This window comes from Diplotaxodon limnothrissa, linkage group LG23 (assembly GCF_057381915.1).
Source record: "Diplotaxodon limnothrissa isolate DT_005_m linkage group LG23, D_limnothrissa_male_GT1.1, whole genome shotgun sequence".
Taxonomy (NCBI): domain Eukaryota; kingdom Metazoa; phylum Chordata; class Actinopteri; order Cichliformes; family Cichlidae; genus Diplotaxodon; species Diplotaxodon limnothrissa.
In genome coordinates, this window is record NC_140617.1 from 33486596 (window position 1) to 33506485 (window position 19890).

The 19890-nt window shown below is 40.5% G+C and overlaps 1 protein-coding gene across 1 annotated transcript in view; it reads left to right on the top strand.

Annotated features, from left to right (window-relative positions):
- The first annotated feature begins 19362 nt into the window (after nt 1-19362).
- Nucleotides 19363-19890, top strand: part of dzip1 (DAZ interacting zinc finger protein 1) — a 30686-nt gene continuing 30158 nt past the window's right edge. Inside the window, exon 1 of the mRNA XM_085348664.1 lies at nt 19363-19460. Within this exon, the coding sequence (XP_085204790.1) occupies nt 19363-19460 (98 nt within the window). The remainder of the gene's footprint in view (nt 19461-19890) is intronic.

The following is a 19890-nucleotide window of genomic DNA, read 5'->3' on the forward strand; positions in this document are numbered from 1 at the left end:
AACAAGAAATATCTCATTTTCTAAAGGTCACGCAGGAGTGAACTGCTGGACCTAAGGTTTGCTTCCGTCTCAGTGATGGTAACGTTGTGTGTCAGCCTGCTCTTTAATAGCGAGGCCTCTTTCACACATGATGCAGCAGGATTCATTTTGTAAAAAGAAATATTTTCTACCAATGGATTAAAAAGTCCTGATTAGAAAGGGCCTCCATTAATATTTTGTGCAGTGAGGCAAGACTTGTGTTGTTCTGCCTGTGCATGTGGGATATTTACGAGGTCCCTGACGCTCACTACACAAGCCTTATGAGAAATAACCCTTGGGAAGTGCTGATTCAGCTGACTGCAGCAAAGTACGGAGCTCCCAGTAATGGAACTAAAGCTTCCTGGAAATTATGATTGGATTGGGATTTCTGTTTATCTGTCTTCGTCTTTTTCATTTTCAGCGTGGCCTTGTTGTTTGCCCGCATGCGTGTGAGCATTTTATGTTTATTAGAATTAGTATTGATTTGAATACTGAGAATAATATACGAGAATATTCTTGCAGCGGGACCTCTGGTGAGCTGAGAGTTTTTGGGGCATTTGTAGTAAATGAGCAGCTTGAGATGCTATTAAGGAAAGCAAATGGAATGTAAAACTGCTGCACAAGAAAGATTGAGAAAATGTAAAGGGAAAAAAACACTGTGGGGTTTTAAAGAGGTGTGTTCAGCTGCTGATTCATTGTGTAGAGTATGAAAAATGTTTCCAAACTCAACAGCCTTGTACCACGAGGGCATAGTTGCCTCTTACTGCAAGTTCTCAGGGTTATACAATGGGAAAAAATGAGAATAAGTAAGGAGAATTAAAAGGATGTTAACAAATGCATAAAACTATTTACTATTACACTGGGTGCAAATATAAAATCAATGTCGCTAAACTCAATTGGAGTGCACTAACATTCTGTTGGGCTTTGGGGCAAGCACCTGTTGTTTGGTTCTCACTGGCCCCGTACATGTCAAATTCATCATATCCCCCATGCAGACATCTATGAACAATTTAGCACAACTGAACTGAAAAGAGCTGACAGAGAATTCAATCGGAAATTCTGACGATTAACAAAATGTCAAATACGTGACATTATGATAATCTCCTCTTTTGTGGTTCAGGAACAGTTTTTCTTTGTTGTTCAAGCTGCAAGTTTTTCTTTTCATTCTTGGACACTGGTTGCTTTTTGTCTCATTTCCAGTCCTTCTAGCTGACCATTTCAGAGGAATGTTTTCTTGTTTGTTTTTTTGTTTAAGATCCCAAACTCAAGGGATGAACCACTGTCCATAACAGACAACTCAGGAAAGGCACAGTTTTAAATTCTTTCTTCGATTATCTTGTCACAAGCATCCTGTTAAAAAAACACATAAATTGCTCCCATTTATTTAGTAGAAATGGTTCTTATCAAAGAGAAATAGGATGAAAAATATGTCACATTATGCAAGAACTGGACTGAAAATCAGTTGCAACAGGTATTATAAAGTTATGGAATCAAATTTGAAACTTTTGGTTCATCATCAATATATATGATAATTTATACATATTGATGTTCAGGAGAGAAGGACAACAGTGTCTGCAGACAGCTGTACAACACTGTGAAGGCTCTGTCGTGGTTTGGATCTACATATCAGCCAGTGTCAAAACTGATGGAGTCATGAACACAAAAAAGTAGCATTAGATTTTGATCCAATAACCATGTGGAAAGTGATCATGATGATGAAGTGATAATTCCATACACACTGCCAGCTCAGTAAAAGCACACACACAATGGAACACTAGCCAGCGTGGACTGGCCCCCCCAGAGACTGGACCAAAGTGTTATTCAAGAACTGTGGGATCATCTTGACAGAGAATGGGATGAAAGCCAGCCAACAGCCCGAGTGCTTTGGAATGACCCTTAATAAGCTTTACTTACAGAAATGACAAGATAGCACCCCTAAGAGAGTTCAGGTAGTGTTGAAGAATAAAGTTGGTCATATGAAATGTTAACGTTATGTTTGAACATTTTTCAGTTGTTGCACCTATTTCCCATTTCATAATATAAATAAAATATGGGTGACTCAAATTATTTATGCAGTACTGTAATGGAGAATAATTACCAGATTTTGGAAAACATAAATAATTGTTGGTTGCACTTTTACAGCAGTCTTATGAGGGATGATTGCTAGTTCATACAAGGTTTTCTGTATTAACTACAGAGAAAAAAATAATGATTAAGCAGTGATAAAACAAACTTGTTCTACTGAGCTCACTATGACAACATACAGCTAATAAAACTGGAGATTAATTCCACTAGACTGAGCAATATGGTGGAAGACATACAACTAGTCATGGTTAATATTCTTCTTAGTTTAAAAATATGAGGTGGTGTAATGTGGCTTTCTGGGGCCAGTTTAACTAAAATGTGACAAATCTATTCATATCACCTTTTTTTTTAATCTACATGTTGTGGTTATAGGGGGGAAAGCATCAAGCATGTCACCTGGAAAAACATACTGATGGTGGTTCTGTCAGGCTGGCAGCTGCCATGCCATCTTCACCTAATTAGCTACCTGTTACCTGTACCGGATACCCAGATCTGTTCTGTAAAAATACATTCCTATACAACCGGTCCATTTTCAATAGCATGTCAGGCTGAATTTATTTTATTCCAGATTATATTTGTTCCTGACATGTCACAAATGCCTCAGCAATCAGAATATACTTGTCATTTATTTTCTTATTTTCCTGCTGTTGCTCCTTTTCAGGCAGCCATTCATATACAAGGTGGCGCCCCGTCATGGTAATACAAAATATAGAGAGAAGTTTCTAATGTGGCTTATCTATTTTAATTCAAGACATGATCATTTCACCAAGCAGTATGAATCATGGTAAAAATGAAAAGTTAAAAGAAAGAAAAGACATCTTACTACGTGAAATAACTAATTCTTTCACCATCATACTACTCAAACTAATTGCATGTTTGTTGTTGTTGTTGTTGTTTTTTGAAAATAAAAAATCTCTTATCACAACCAAAAATAAAATTTAGTTGTAAAGAACATAGGTTAGGATGCTGCTCACTAAGCAGCTGCTGATTACAAGCCAATGATCGACTGACTTATCCCACTTCTTCCATGAGTTGTTACAGATGCTAAGAACACAGAAAAAAAGTAACAACATATTTCAAACCAACTGAAAATGTTTGTCCTTTAAAAAAACCCTGGCACTAAACAGGTTTTATGACAAAAAAAAAACAAAAAACAAAAAAACATCCAAAACTCATCTCAATTTAAAAGTTTTCAGTCAAGCAGTTCAGTAACTTTGGGCTTTTCGTTCTGCTCATTAAGTCATTTATAAGCAGTTTAGCAATGTGGTTCAAGGTTCAAGGTTCAAGGTTCTTTATTTGTCACATGCATAGTTATACAAGTATAACACACAGTGAAATGTAGCCTGACACGCTCCTCGACATGTGCAAAAATTGGGGGGGCTGTAGAGGAAGAACATTATATATACATATATATATATATATATATATATATATATACATATACATATATATATATATATATATATACACATATATATATATATATATATATATATATATATATATATATATACATATATATATATACATATACATATATATATATATATATATATACATATACATATATATATATATATATATACATATACATATATATATATATATATATATACACATATACATATATATATATATATATATACATATACATATATATATATATATATATATATATATATATATATATATATATATATATATATATATATATATATACATAGTATGTACATTGGGTGAATGTGCAGTAGTAGCAGCAAGCACGTGAATTCTGTACATTAATATGAATAGACATCTGACTATTTTACAGGATAGACAATATAAACATATTTAAAATTAAAGGAATTTGAAATGTACATTGTTCCTTGGTTTAGTGTCTGGAAGAGTCCTGTCTCAGTCAATTATAGATGATGTGAGATGATGTGAGCGGGCAGGTGTGTGTGTTTAGGGCACGGATGGCTTGGGGATAGAAGCTCCTCTTGAGTCTCTCTGTCCTTGCCCGGAAGATGCGGAACCTTCTACCAGATTGCAGAAGTTGGAACAGTTTGTTGCCAGGATGGGACGGGTCCTTCAGTATCTGCGCTGCTCTAGTCCGGCATCTCCTGGTGTAGGTGTCCTGAAGCGGGGGGAGAGCAATCCTGCAGCAGCGTTCTGCTGTACGGATCACTCTCTGGAGAGCCTTTTGGTCCTTCACACAGCTGTTCCCAAACCACGATGTCATGTTCTGTGTGAGGATGCTCTCCACAGCGCCTGTATAGAAAATCCTGAGGATCTTTGGAGAGACCCTGAACTTCTTCAGTTGTCGTAGGTGATACAGGCGCTGCCTAGCCTTTTTGGTCTGGACCTGAATGTGGGCAGCCCATGTCAGGTCTGAGGAGATGTGAACACCAAGATACTTGAAGGACTGCACCCTCTCCACTGGAGCTCCATTGATGATAATGGGCTTGTAGTCTCTGTGCTGACTCCTTCTGAAGTCCACCACCAGCTCCTTGGTCTTGCCGACGTTCAGCTGGAGGTGGTTGTCCTGGCACCACGATGCCAGATTCTTCACTTCATCCATGTAGGCCGTCTCATCGTTGTTGGAGATGGCACCCAACACCACTGTGTCGTCAGCAAACTTCACAATGGTGTTGGAGCCATGGGTGGCCACACAGTCTGAAGTGTAGAGGGAGTAGAGCAGTGGCGAGAGGACACATCCCTGAGGTGCTCCTGTGTTGATGGTGATGCTGTTGGAGAAGCACCTGCCCACCCTCACCACCTGAGTTCTGCCAGTGAGGAAGTCCAACACCCATGCACACAGACGGCTGTTAAGTCCCAGATCCCTCAGCTTTGTGAACAGTCTGCAGGGCACTATTGTGTTAAACGCTGAACTGTAATCAACAAACAGCATTCGCACATAGTTACCCTGTTTCTTGTCCACGTGGCTGAGAGTGGTGTGTAGGACGTGGGCGATGGCATCCTCTGTGGATCTGTTGGATCTGTAGGCGAACTGCAGCGGATCTGTGGTGTCTGGGATGGAGGAGGAGATGATGTTCTTCAGCAGCCTCTCAAACACCTTCATTACTACCGAGGTCAGTGCAACTAGTCGGTAATCGTTCAGGGATGAGGGTTTGCTGTTCGTGGGCACAGGGATGATGGTGGATCTTTTGAAGCATGTGGGGACCACAGACTTCGCCAGGGACTCGTTGAAGATGTAAGTGAACACACCTGCTAGCTGGTCAGCACAGCAGCGCAGCAGACGGCCGGTGATGCCGTCTGGCCCCGCCGCTTTCCTTGTGTTCACTCTCCTCAATGCCGCTCGGACGTCATGCTCCGCGATGCTGGTCACCGGTCTCTCGCTGATGACGTCACTGTCCTCGGTAGTCAGGCGGTAGATAGCATTAGCCGCCTGGCTAACCTCGAAACGGGCGTAGAACTGATTCAGCTCATTGGTGAATGCAGAGTCGGCGTTGGTGAGGCCACTGCATAGCATTATACGTTTTAAGGAAAAAACCATACAATACCAGAGAGAGAACCTAGACAGTCCCCTATGAGCAAGCACTTAGCAACAGAGGACAAACTCTCTTTTAACTGGAATAGACCTGTAATATAACCAGGCTCAGGGAGGGGCAGAGTTTGTCCATTTCTGAACTCAAACAGGGGTAGGTTTCACAGTAGTGATGTGCGGATCGATCCTGAAATATCGATTCCTCCGATACCAATCATTTATGTTCTAGAATCGATTCTCACATTAAAATATCGATATTTTAGTAATTTAGAGTAAATTTGTAGTTTATCATTAACAGGAACACAGTGGAAAGAAACTATAACATTCGGATTGCCTACATTCAAAGGAACTACTTCCTCTTCCGCCTTTCATAGTCATGTGCGAAATACGGCTGTATAAATGTCTCGCAGCCCCTTGGCGTGCGCACTCACAACAATGGCTGAGCGTAATTGTGCGGATGTATTTTACCTCCACAAACAGCTGAGCCGTGGTTTGCATAAATGTGGCAAAAAAAGTGAGGTGTTGTGGCCATACTTGCCAACCTTGAGACCTCAGAATTAGGGAGACATTCAAAAGGGCTGTTTGGGCGGATAAATATATTTTACAGGGTTTATTTATCGGATAAAATACGTTAAATGTCACCGTTATTATTGGCCGGCCCGGAAACAGCGGGGGTGTCCAAATTCAGAGGCTGCTTCCACCTGAGGACCGGCCTTCGCGGTCTAAAGAAAGCCGGGTAGTACGTCACGAGCTCCCTCGGTGGAGTGAAACTCTGCCGTCTGCTCCTTGCTGTCTAAAATATAACCGGACACTGACGTAAACTCTTCTGTTTAATCAGTTTTCTGTTTGACGTTTATTCAGCTGTGTGAAAACCCCGGAGGAACCCTCCCGAGGGAATAATAAAGTTTAATTTAATTTAATCTAATCTAATAACTTTAATCTCAGCCAAACCGATTTACTCACGAACAAATAAAACACTGAAAAAGCCAAACAAGAACATTTTTAAGTTATCAAAGTGACTTGTACATCATGTTTAACCCGAGTGGTGAAAGACCGCGGGGGTTTGAAGACGATGTGTCGGTCGGCTCAGATATTTGAAGTTTACACAGCTACATTCTCACCTGAAAATATGTTAAAAGTTTTTTTGCGACCCAGAAAGAGAAATAAGAGTGATATTAAAACTAAGTCGCTGCCGTCATTGTTGGAAACTGGAATTGGCTGGGCCGCGCTATGAATTCTGCGATATGGTTTTTCAACTTTGTTGTCCGGGTGGAAAATCTGGAGAAAGGTGGGATTCTCCCGGAAAAATCGGGAGGGTTGGCATGTATGGTTGTGGCAACATCACTAACCTTGTCAAACACCTCAGAGTAAATCATATCACAAAATATGACGAGCGTATGTTGAGGCGAACTGAAGAGGAGGAGAGGGACAGGTGCTGCTAGGGTGAGAGTCTCTCACGGAGTCCTTTAGTCCTCCAGGCAGGCAAGGTGTTCAAATAGCACACAACTTTAGTTTTTTTATTTCTATATGATGAACTCTGCATTATTAAGTGATAAGAAGAAGGTATTCTGATGTCCTGTAATCATTATGACGCTATAATTTGAGATACAATAAATAAAATCCGTTTTGTACAAAGTATCGGTATCGGATCAGTATCGTCGATACCACCCTGAATATTACTTGGTATCGGATCGGAAAGGAAATCAGTGGTATCGCACATCACTATTTCACAGTAGTGGAGCCTGAAAGTGAAAGGCTCTGCCCCCTCTCTGCACTCTGAGAGAAAAGTGGTACTGTGAGATCTTTAATATATGATGGGGCTTGATCATTCACTGGGAACCAAAGAAAAAAAGCTAATATGGAAGAAATCCAATCTCTCTTTCTAATCTCTGTCAATGTTCTCATTGCAGTGTGGATATTAAGTCCTAATTTTGACTATATTCAGCAGTCTAGACATCTGTTTAATGCGTGAGTTAAAGGCTCCAAGGCTCCTCACAGTAGGCCAAGAAAATGCCATCTATTTAGTACACATATTGTGTTAGATAGTGTTTCTTTTGTTAGAATTTTTTGAAACAGAATGTTTTGGATATCAAGAAGAGACTGAAACTAAGAAAACTTTTCTATATGCCCTATAAACAGTAAGGTGTTATAAATTAGCTGATTATAGCTATAATGGGAGGTATTGTAGCTTTAAAAGTTTAAAAGTACCAAACAACCTTGTCAAATGGCACCTTTTCCAAATCAACTCCTAGCAATTTAACAATATGATGGTAACGTGCTTTGAAAGAAGCAGTGAGCAGCAGCTGAGGCATATTATTAGTTTTTCAGTCATCTGAACATAAGCCAAACTAATGGACAAATTAAGATATTGACATCACTGAACAAACAGATTCTGTAAGTTGTCCTTCATGCTTCTTTGCTCTTTCCTATCTGAAATGCAGAAAGTGGTTTACAGGTGAGCTGCAATCCCTTTTTGACTTTCATCTGATAACTGAACATATTAAACCACAGCACCTTGGCTGCCAAGAGTTTACTATCTTTATTTGTAAAATTAAACATTTTAATTGTTCATGCTACTTGATGCCAAACAGCATCTTTGGTTTCAGTAAATTTATAGCTGGCCATTTGCCTTGGCTGCATGTGGTGTAGGCAACCGAAGATGTGTCAACTCTCCACCGCAGGATTCCACCAGCAGGCCTGCAGACCTGTGGTGCAGCGACAGCACCACGCCAACCTGTGCCAGCCTCCAACCACAAGGCGCTTAATCAAAAGGGACACTCTCTCTACTTGGTGTTGCATGAAAAGGTAGCTGTTGGCCCATGCTGTGCACCTTGGCAGCCTGACAGAGAAGAGCCCAGATTGGTTTACTACCCATAGCACGACGAGGATATAGGAGAGGCCTGTGATAAAATCTGCATTTTCTAGCATGTGATTGAATTTGGGACATTTGGGACAGTTGATGGTGATGTCGCCTTCCACGGTCTAATCAGCCTTCCTGTCCTTACTATCAGCACTGATGGATGCTTATCATCTCCTCAAACGGTGCCTGCATGTCACTTCCCGTAGCAGTTGATTCAAGTCACTGAATGAATGTCATAGGGAAAATTGCTGTAATTTCACTCGTCAAGCTTTAATATACCCCAATATTAAGGTCATCTTTTCTTGCTACACTGATTAATTTAGATAGTTTCATGCGATTTCATTCCAAAGAAGCACCGTGTTTGTGACTCTTTGATTTTTACATGTGCAGTTTCTTACATTTTTAAATCTTTGTTTCTGTTCTTTCCAGGTTTCTGCTCCAAACATTTGTACCAATTTGATACCTTGAGAAATACAGAGTCAATTTTTTTCCCTTTGAATTTCCAGGCCAAAAAAAAGAACTTTTTTGTTGTCCTGCACAGAAACCCAATTTGCATTTCTTACTTCAGATCACAGTGCAAAGGGAGCATGGGCTAAGGGACACATTCAAAATTCAATTCAATTCAATTTTATTTATATTGCGCCAAATCACAACAAAAGTCGCCTCAAGGTGAATACTAGTCAAATACTAGTCAAATACTAGTCTTATTAAAACTGCACTGGTAACACTAGTAGACTTTCGCAACAAGGTTAACATAATAACACTGTGGCGTGACTGAGACATGGTGGAACCACAGTGTTAGAGCCATTTTATTTATTCTGGCTGCAGCTCTTGGCTGTCAACCGCACATCACACAACAAAAAACTAACACACAACAGCCCAGTTCCCCTTATGTAGGTTGCCGGGCGGATGCCGCGCAGGTGCGTGGGCCCTCCCTGCACGGCACCGCAGACCACACCCCACCACAAACACATATGATTTTAATAAGGAGAAATCATTTTAAAAATAGAATAAACAGGCATTACTGTAAAATTCTATATTGTGTGTTTCTAGGCTAAAAGCTCTATTTATACAACAAGTTGCACTAACGTTGCCCAAGGACACGTTGGAGGAGACGAGCGTTGACCCGCAGACCTTTCATCTACAAGCTGTACCTCCTGAAGTCTAAGTAAGTCTGGTCCTAAGTCTTAATTATAAATCACCATTAAAAACAAACAAACATAGGTCATAGATCACTGGTCAGGCACTGCTGAAATTTTAAATAAGGTGAATTTGAAAGTCTGGGAAAACAGAAGTGGCAAAGAAGACAGCAGCCCATATCATGAAGAGAAATAGAGGCAGAATGTGAGGAACTTATTGAGGTTCCATAAATATTTCATTACCAGTTGTAGTCAATGGGGACGTAGCGAAACAAAAGGGAATTAAGGGTGGGGTGCTCAGAAAGACAGAAAGTCAGAGATGGGGTTTCCTTAACCTCCTAAGACCCGAACTCTTCCACGGCATGCATTTTTAATTTCTCTTTGATATTTGGGCTGATTGGGACCCGATGAATGTAAAAACAAAGAATTATGAGGTTTTTTTTTATCTGATTTTTGTTTCTAAGAAAACTGAGAGCCACATATGAGGACATTCGTTTTAAGTTTAGATGGAACAGTAGCAGTATAATGTCCTCGTAAGTGGATATCAGGCACTTGTAGAGCAAAATTGAGTATTTTGGTCTAAATAACCCAAAATGTGATGTCCACATACGTGGACGCCAGGTCCTAGGAGATATAGCAAAATCTACGGGAGATTTCTGAAATATTAGAAATGATTGTTGTCCCTCAAAACGCCAACTGGAAGGTAAAACAGGAAACATAGCCATCTTAATCATATTAATCAAGTCTGTGCACAAGATCTTGGAAAGCATTGTATGAAAGTGTGAAAAGTGAGTATTATAAATAAAAATATTTCCCTTTTATTTAGATAGCCACTTATTTTGAACCATAATTTAAACTGGACACAAGGACTGCACGTATAGAATCGCTAATCAAATCTGACTGAAAGGGTTTAGAATAAGGGTTTTAAAGAGCATATTTTCTAACCAGCTTAGTGTTGTAGAATATTTCCACAGATTTCAGAGATTGAGAATTTGTTCACTGTCGTTTCTCTCTCTCTGTCTCTTTTACAATGCGTCCGTGGCTGCTGAAGTTGTAGGGCTAGGACCTAAACAACACAGCAGACCAAAAGCATTTTAAACATTTTATTTTAAGTCCTTCACAAATCCAATTTCAGCATACTAAACCATCTTCAGAGAAGCGTAAATGTATGTTGAAAAAAATCACGGTAGTTGTATTGTTAAAATAGCCAATTTAACCTTTGAAAGTCCGCCTTTGGTACACTTATAAGGAAAAAAGATGCACATTATGTGGGGGTCTAAAAAAGCTACTCTAGGAAATTTCATGCATTTTATGTAATTTTATTTATTTAATTGTTTGACCATCATATATACTATTTCCCTGTTGTTTTATAATTATTGCGCATTAGTCTATCCTACATGCTGTCTTGTTAAGCTAAGAATTACCATGCAGAATTTTATTATGTGACTGAACAATGATGATAAAGAATCATGAATATTGAATTTAATTTCCTGCATTCTGATGAATCTTTAAGTCCCAATTTTTTAATCTACTGCATTAGTTTATATATATAATTTCTTTATGTTTGTAAACTAACACTTCAAGATTTATTTTTTCATTTTCCAGAACTTTCTGCACATTCATCACATGTCATATGCGTCCTCTTTGATGTACATTCAAACTATTATGGAAATAAGGTCAGCTGACCTTTCCTGAATACTACTTCTACAGTTATATGGCATACACAACTGCTTCCTGTAATTTGTTATTGATACTGAATCATGATCTGGTAGTCAGGATCGATCTATAGAAGTCATGAGGTAGTTGCATGAAGAATCAGGGAAGAACATGTAGGAACTGTTTAATGCGTCTTCAGTGCCAGAAGTTTGAATGCTGTGAATATTGCAAAAATGTTGCATTTTAAAACAAAATTAAATAAAGATTATAGCATCCTGTAAGGATGCACAGCTATTGGTCATTCATCTATAGCTGAGCAATACTGGAACAGTAATTTGTTTTAAAGTATTTATAGTATGAATTATTTAGCATGAATCTTACTTAGTTTCTATCTTCATCGCATGTTCCATTGTACCTACTGAGACCTACTGAGAACATTCTGAAGAATTTCGAAAGGTCTGAGCTAGACCTGGTCTGATGTCATTTGGTAGCAGGAAAAAAGAAATGTGGGAATCACACTTTTTTGTATCTACAAATAGAAAACAGATTCTGGAAGTACTTTTGTTCCAGTCCACAGTTGAGTGGTTTCAGCAAAAGAGTATGAAATTGGCCTATTTTTGACTTTGATTCATGAAACGCAGGTTTTCACAGATCTAAATGTGGCTTACAGCCTGTACTAGAATGTCTACCACCTTCTCACAAGTGCAAACATGCAGCTCAGGTCCCCTTAACTTTATCATTAACCTTTATATCAGAGCAACATAAAAATGGTTTAGGATCTTCAGTAATCTTATAATGAAAGCTTCACATAATAACTTTCTAAACTTCCTAAAAATGACCTTGTTTGGTAAGGTCTATTAAAACCTGATAGAGAGTGGTGTTCTTGTGAAACCTGGGGGGGGGGGGGGGGGGGGGGGAGAATCAGTGTATCTTTTGTTGGCAGTCACTTATTGGCCCTGACACATTTTAAAGGAAAGTACATACAATTTCAAACACCTTCACGCTCCACAGGGAGATTAATTCAAAGAGATTTGTTACTCATATTCACGCAATACCTGCTGATTCAAAAGAAGGCTTTAATGCAGACACTCCAAAGGACAGAGAGTACTGCACTGTAGTAAATTTTAAAATAGTCAGATTTAGGAGAATGAAAGAACAAGATATTAAAATGATTTTTTCCCCCTAAAGAATGGGGGTAAATGTTCTTTTTATATATATCTATATGCAAGGTCTGTGGGTATCAGAGCAGCCGATCAAGAGCTTAGGATGGTGGCATAATGAAAACCTTTACGTCTCAGGCCAGGGTTTATTGTGACCTCTATTGATCTATCAGATTCCAATTCAGAAGATCAGGAAACTGGAGCGGACAGTCAGTTCCTACATGCGTGGGATGGACTCCTGTGTCGCTTCAGCAGTATCAGCTTGCATGAACAGGGTGCTTTAGAACTGCCTATCTCCAGCCTCACTGAAAAGTGCACCAAATTTAAGTTAAACATGACCAATAACTAAGTCTCAAGATGCAGCAATATGCTGCTCCCACATTGACCACAGGAAGGAAATTGACTCCATCACAGGCCATGCAGCAAGCAAAATCTTCTCTCTGGCATGGAGATATAGTTGGGCAGATTCAGCAAGGAAGGGCAGGACTTTGACTAACTAAGGACTTTGGTTGGCACAACGACTAGTTGACAAGTCGATCCAGAGAGGAAAGCTGATAATTGACAGGTTTTCTTGCCAAGACAAGAAAGACACAAAGAGATTCTCACAATCCAAGTAGGCCGAGCAGACAAAATGGGAAAACCTGGAACACTGTTCACCTGGACGGATCTCTGGGAAATGGAAGAAAGTATCAGCTTTATAATCAGAGCTATACATGACTTCCTACACTTCAAAAAGTACATAGAGAAAAGAAGGTCCTAGGTGTATATATGCCATTAGCCATTTCGGGGGCCAAACTCTGCTTCAGGTCCCAAAGTCAAACAAACACAGGGTGTAACATCAGTTTTATTTCTTTCTGCAGCACTGGCCCCAACCGTTCTGGAATTCTGTAGCCCTTTTGACGAACGGGTGCATCTTCTTTCACCTGTATATTGTGTTGAACCAGTGATGTGAAGCCTGGTGTTTCTCGAAATAGCTGTGGGTCCACGAGTGGTTCTATATCAGCCTGCTCAGTAGGAGACAAATGAGAAAGGTCAACTGAAGCACAAACTAGAATGTTAGTTGGAAAGAACTTCTCAGTCACCTCCTCATCCCTAACTGAACGCACCAGTAACTGATAGACTGGCTCTTGTCGGCTGTAGAATTCCTTCAACAAGTTCACGTGACTCCCTAGCAGATCGTTACATGGAGAAACCTTTGGAATACAAGCGCGCTGATCCACACAGGTATGCACACGGGTGTTCACTGCTCGTAGACCCAAATTACACCTTTCTTGGCTGCTACTTCGAAGCACATCTGTCCTGCGTGCTGCACAACAACATTGAATATTTAGTATTTACTGCTGTTTACACTTAGCTAGATTAATGCGATGGTGTTGTGTTTAGTATGTTGCTTTGTTTTTTTTTTTGCTTGTTTTCTATTCTTCTCTCAACAGGTGATCCAGGAGATTTTTTTTCTCCCCCCCTTTCTCACTGTCCCTCTCCCCTTCTGTTTTTCCTTTCCTTCCTCCTTCTTTCTCCCTTTCCTATCCCTCACTCATGTCTGTCCCGTCTGTAACATCTGAAAATAAAATATAATAAATAATAAAAACAAAGATCGACCAAATGGACCAATACGGCAATGCCATGATGATCCATTTGGCAAAGTAAATCCATTGGGTATCCTTGTTGGTCTTCAGACAACAATTCTGATGGCTAAAGAACCAAATGGGACAGGCAAAAAAACAAAACAAAAAAAAAACAAGTTCACGTGAAATATCTGATGTTTTTTTAACTTTTTCTGGCATATTCAGTTCACAAGTGACTTTACTCACTTGTCTGACGATCTCGTATGGTCCCTGCCATTTTGTCAGCAGCTTGTTATCACTGGTGGGAAGCAATAACAGTACTTTTTGACCTGGAAGGAAGACCCTATCCCTGGCCTGATGTTTTTGTGCAGCGTTCATGTTGTCTTGCACCAATGATGCCATTTTCTCCAACCCCTCTCTCATGTTTATAACGTAGGCTGCGATGTTTTCACCCTCTGCTTTGGGGTCCTCCCAGCAGTCCTTAAGCAGGTCCAGGGGGCCTCTCACTTGGCGACCATACAAAAGTTCAAAAGGCGAGAAGCCAGTGGAAACCTGCAGGACCTCCCGGTAGGCGAACAGAAGGTATGGCAGCCACTGATCCCAGTCAGCGCCTGTGTCAGAGACAAACTTACGCAGCATACTTTTGAGAGTCTGGTTGTATCTCTCCACTAGCCCGTCCGTTTGGGGGTGATACAGGGTGGTCTTAAGTCCCTTTATCTCTAACAGCTTATAAACCTGCTGCAACAACTTGGATAGAAAGTTCGTTCCACAATCTGTCAGAATTTCTCTTGATATGCCTACCCTAGAGAAAAGCTGCAGAAGACAATTAGCAATGTGACGGGCTTTAATTGATCTGAGTGGGAAGGCCTCAGTAGCGATGACCTGTGGCCCACGATATCCATGCCTAGCCTCTCAAACGGCGTTTCAATAATTGGCAGTGGTTGCAACTGGGCTCGCGCTACTCCTTTGCCTGAGGTCAACTGATATTTTTCACAGGAACGGCAAAACTCAGAAACCTGGACATACATCCCTGGCCAAACAAAACTGCTGCTGATCCTATTCAGCATTTTGTGAAAAGCCATATGACCTGCCCTTTGTTTCTGAACTGTTGTGGGAGTGCTCCAGCTTCGCACTTCCCCTTTCTCTGGTACAAAATGCCTCCTTTAATCAAGTAAGCAGCGTCTTCAAGACAGCTTACCTGACCTTGACTAGCCCCCTCTACCTCTGTTACCTTCTCAAACCAGGGTTTTAGAGTAGGGTCGCTTCTTTGGAGTGCACCTTAATTTGAGGGAACATCAAACTCAAGCTGGCTATTTGGCTTAGGAAACAATGCTGTACCTTTTCCCCCCTGAGCCTTTGAACTTTTCTCTTCTTTTCTGAGCCCTAGACTTCCTAATCTTCCCTGACTGTTTCCAGAGACTCCTCAAAAAAGGGTAGCTCTTGCATCATTTCCTTTGCACTTTGTGCTCTTGTGACTACATGACAGGGTTTAAATGGTTCAACTGTCATATCTAGAGGAAGTGAGCTTCCAGATTCATCACCTAAGCCTTAAATGTCTTTCTCAGCACTCACTTGAGGGTCATAATCTGACTGATGTATTAGATCAAAAAGAGTGGGGATGTCATTACCAAGTATCACTGAATATGGCAAACTGGGAACCACAGCTACCACTAACAAGTAGGTTTAACCTCCCACTGTCATTTAAACCCGAGCAGTGGGGTAGCTGTGTTCGTCTCCATGCACACAACTTATTGTAGCCCCAACCCCACTTAGCTTTTCTCCTGAAATTATGCTAGAATGTACAAGAGTTTGGAAGCACCCAGAGTCAAGCAAAGCTTCCTCTTTACACCCATTAATTAAAACAGGGACAGTACAAGCTTTCTTTCCTACCGGCTCTGTGGCTGGTCTTGGAACTGCACACAAAAGAGATGGTTTTGACTTAAAGGCAGGGCAAAATTGTTGTGTATGGCCAAAGTTATGACAGTGATAACATTTAATATCCTGAACTAAAGAGTTAAAGGATTTCTTCACATTGTGAGGTCTATGGGAAGGGAGATGCCTCGAACTAGAAAGATTTCTAGCCTGAACTTGACCAGAACCCTGTTCACCCCCAATGGACTTACTTGGTTGGGCGTAGTGGGTCTGCCGGCTGAAGTAGGTGCTCTTGCTGCCTTTTCTGGCTGAAGTGAAAACCTCTGCGAGGCTAGCTGCTTCCTTTGCCGTCTTCGTGTCATGCTCACGTATCCAAATCTCCAGCTCTGGGTTAACCATTCTCAAAAACTGCGCTAGAATTATCTGCTCAGATATTTCTTCTACAGTTGGTTTTTCAGGTTTAATCCATCAAGTTATTAGCATTACCAATTATGCAAATTAGGCGGTGATGTCATTTAGCGACTTCTAGCGACTTTTAGGACAGCCAATAGCGATTTTCCTTACTGAGGAGTTGGCAACACTGATTGGCTGTGCCTTTCAGGGAGCTCTGCTTAGTTTTAGCAGCGGCAAGCCTGCGCTGCGAGGACCTGCAAGGAGGAGAGGAGGATGGCAGCAAAAAGGAAGAACCTGGATATAAGAAAGTATTTCTCAAAGAAACCTGTAAGTCACTTAAAGTCAAGTTCACTCATAAAATGTGTCCGTCATAATAACGTTACAGGCTATGCTAGGCTTTGGCCCACATCAGTCTAAAATTGTATGTAACCATGAATAACATGTTTTGGAAACTAACTGCACAACAGGCAGCACTATTAGTTCTCTCAGTCTCAGAGTAGCATTTCTAATTTTGATTGAAACTGTCAGAGAAAACGGCAGCCTCGAGCAAGCCAGGATATTAGTTTACAGAGGCTGTTAGAATTATATGTCTAATGTTAAATGTTGGTGACACAGAAATTTCATCCTAATGGCACTGATGTATTCATAGGTCATAGTAATGAATAGTCATGATTGTGCAAATATTCCACCTTGTAGTGCAGTTTGCACAAATTGTTTTAAAAATGCACTCACCCTACAAACATTACTGATGAGTCAAGATCTGCACAAATTGACAGGAACACTGAAGCAGCTCCACATTTTATTCTTATTGTCATGTATGTCCTATTTGTCAGGTGACAGAAGAACCAACACAAAGCTCAGAGAGTAATGGTGACACAAGATCACAGGTGAAATTGGATGATGACCTGGTGGTTCATGACTGTATTTGAAGCACATGTGTGACTGCATGTATTTGGAATGTCTCACTGTTATTCATCAGGTGACAGAGGCAGCTCTGCCATGTTGTAGCTCGGACAGAGGTGAAGAGGTGAGGTCACAGGTGACTGACTAGATTAACTAGTATTTATTATCATGACAATTGTTAGGCTGCTGATGTAAATTGATTCATTAGTGTATATTTGACAAAGAATCTGAATTGACATGTCTCACTTTTTATATGGAATATGGGTGAAGTAAACTAAAGTCTAAAATACTTAGTCATTTGTTTAATAGTAATTTAACATTATATAATTCACATATAAAACTATGAATTGTAATTTTAAAAAAGCATGTTGAATAGCATATGTAGGCAAGTATATTTCTCCTTTCTTTTAATCAAGAAGCAAACAGGCCAGGGTTCAGTGGTTGAATCAATCCCCACCAATTCCAACACCAAATCTACACCCTTGCACGATTCGATTCAATTTGATTCAATTTGAATCGGGGAAATTTTGCCTCAGACAGTCAGAAATATTATAATTCAGGTCATGCATCAGTACATTTCTATATTTTTATATCTGTAAAAAGAAATCTGACACTTGCGAGACTTTATCAAAGGTGTGAGCATCACAGCAGATGCCTTTGTGTTAAAGTAGCTGAGGATAAAACACAGAAAAACATGAAGGTTTTTCTGGCCTGGGATTTTATAAAAAATATTCTGCAGTAGATCAAAGACGAAAGAAAACCATTAATGAACATATGAACATTACCTGATGCTGCTGACGTGAAGCAGAGCAAAGTTACAGAGGTTTTATTACAGACACAGCAGAGCATTTTGCAATTTTGCATAATTTTAAAAAGTTTAAATTTGTTCAGTATTGAACAGCAGAAATGAGGCTTTCTTTTCGGAAGTAAGTAAAAGAAAAAAAAAACAGCGGCCGACAGCGCTGTAAGAACGGTAGACTTGTGCATAACAAGCAAGCAAAAATGTTCTTGAAGTACAGAGAGAGAGAGAGTGAGAGCTGTGCATGAAGTGTGATTTTTTTCGTGGTGGCAGCAAAACAATCAGAGGGAATTCATGACGATGTTTATGTGAAGTGTAGTTTGGATCTTCTTTTGCTGCTGGTTTACTCAATATTGTTTGGAGAGAGATAAAACCTGCAGCTTCAGAATCAGCGCAAAAAGGGCGTAAACACAAAGCGTGGACCCGCCGAAACATCAGAATTAGCGAGCTGTCGGCTTTCGGCTCGTGTCCGTGCAGTCAGGTGAGAAAGTCACATCTCACTGATTCTGATGCGTCGGCGGGTCCGCGCTTTGTGTTTACATCTTTGTGCTCTCATTTACTGTTTTAGCTGTTTGGTGGTGGTTGAAATTTTGGGAGGTTTAACCTGAGATTCTGGCGTTTTGGCCAAAATAAATTTATATTAAAAAAAATCGATTCAGGATTTTAATGAATCGATATCACGTTATCCAAGCGAGAATCGTTTTAATCGATAAATCAATAATCAAAACCCACCCCTAGTTTTAAGTCACCAAGCACAATGCAAAGTGTTGGATGCAGTAGTGTAATGCACACTGCCACTGGACTCACAGTCCATCTGGTAATCCAATGGATGAGTCTGGGCTTGGTAATCACCAGGAGGACGGTATTTGTATGCCTGCATTGTGCCAAATGTAAAGTTTGTTGAAGGGGGGACTATGGTGTGGGAATGTTTTTCAGAAGTTGAGCTCAGCCCCTTAATTCCAGTAAAAAGGACTCATAATACTTCAGCATACAAAGACAATTTGGACAATTTTATGCTCTCAACTTTGTGGGAACAGTTTGGGGATGGCCCCTTCCTGATCCAACATGACTGCGCACCAGTGTACAAAGCAAGGTCCAAAAATGGTAAATGGCCTGTACTTATATAGCGCTTTACTAAGGACCCCAAAGCGCTTTACACTATACACAATCATCCACCCATTCACACACACTGGTGATGGCAAGCTACATTGTAGCCACAGCCACCCTGGGGCGCACTGACAGAGGCGAGGCTGCCGGACACTGGCGCCACCGGGCCCTCTGACCACCACCAGTAGGTAACGGGTGAAGTGTCTTGCCCAAGGACACAACGACCGAGACTGTCCGAGCCGGGGCTCGAACCGGCAGCCTTCCGATTACAAGGCGAACGCCTAACTCTTGAGCCACGATCACCCTAGCCGTAAAGACATGGATGACGAATTTGGAGTGGAAGAACTTGACTGGCCTACACAGAGCTGTGATGTCTACCTGACAGAACGCCTTGGAGATGAATTAGAGCAGAATCTGTGAGCCAGGCCTTCTCATCCAACTTCAGTGTCTGACTTCAGAAGTGCGCTTCAGGAAGAGTGGTCAAAAATTCTTATAAACACACTGCTAAACCTCATGGAAAGCCTTCCCAGAAAAGTTGAAGCTGTTATAGATACAGCAAGTGGGCCTATGGATTAAGATTAGAATCTCACTCAAGTGGGAAGGCAGATGAGCGAATACCTTTGGCAATATAGTGTATAGTACGAGCATTCAGTGTCCCTCAGTCAGATCCCGAACTCTGCACTCCCTTTCAAAAAACTAAGATGGTAACAGCAAAACCCACTTACAAACTAACTGGTCATCACACACACACACACGAGTGGTATTTTTTCCGATCTTAAGCAAAAAAAAAAAAAAGAAGAAGAAGAGGGATTTTTAAAAAAAGAGATGAGTTTGTTTAGATTTCTT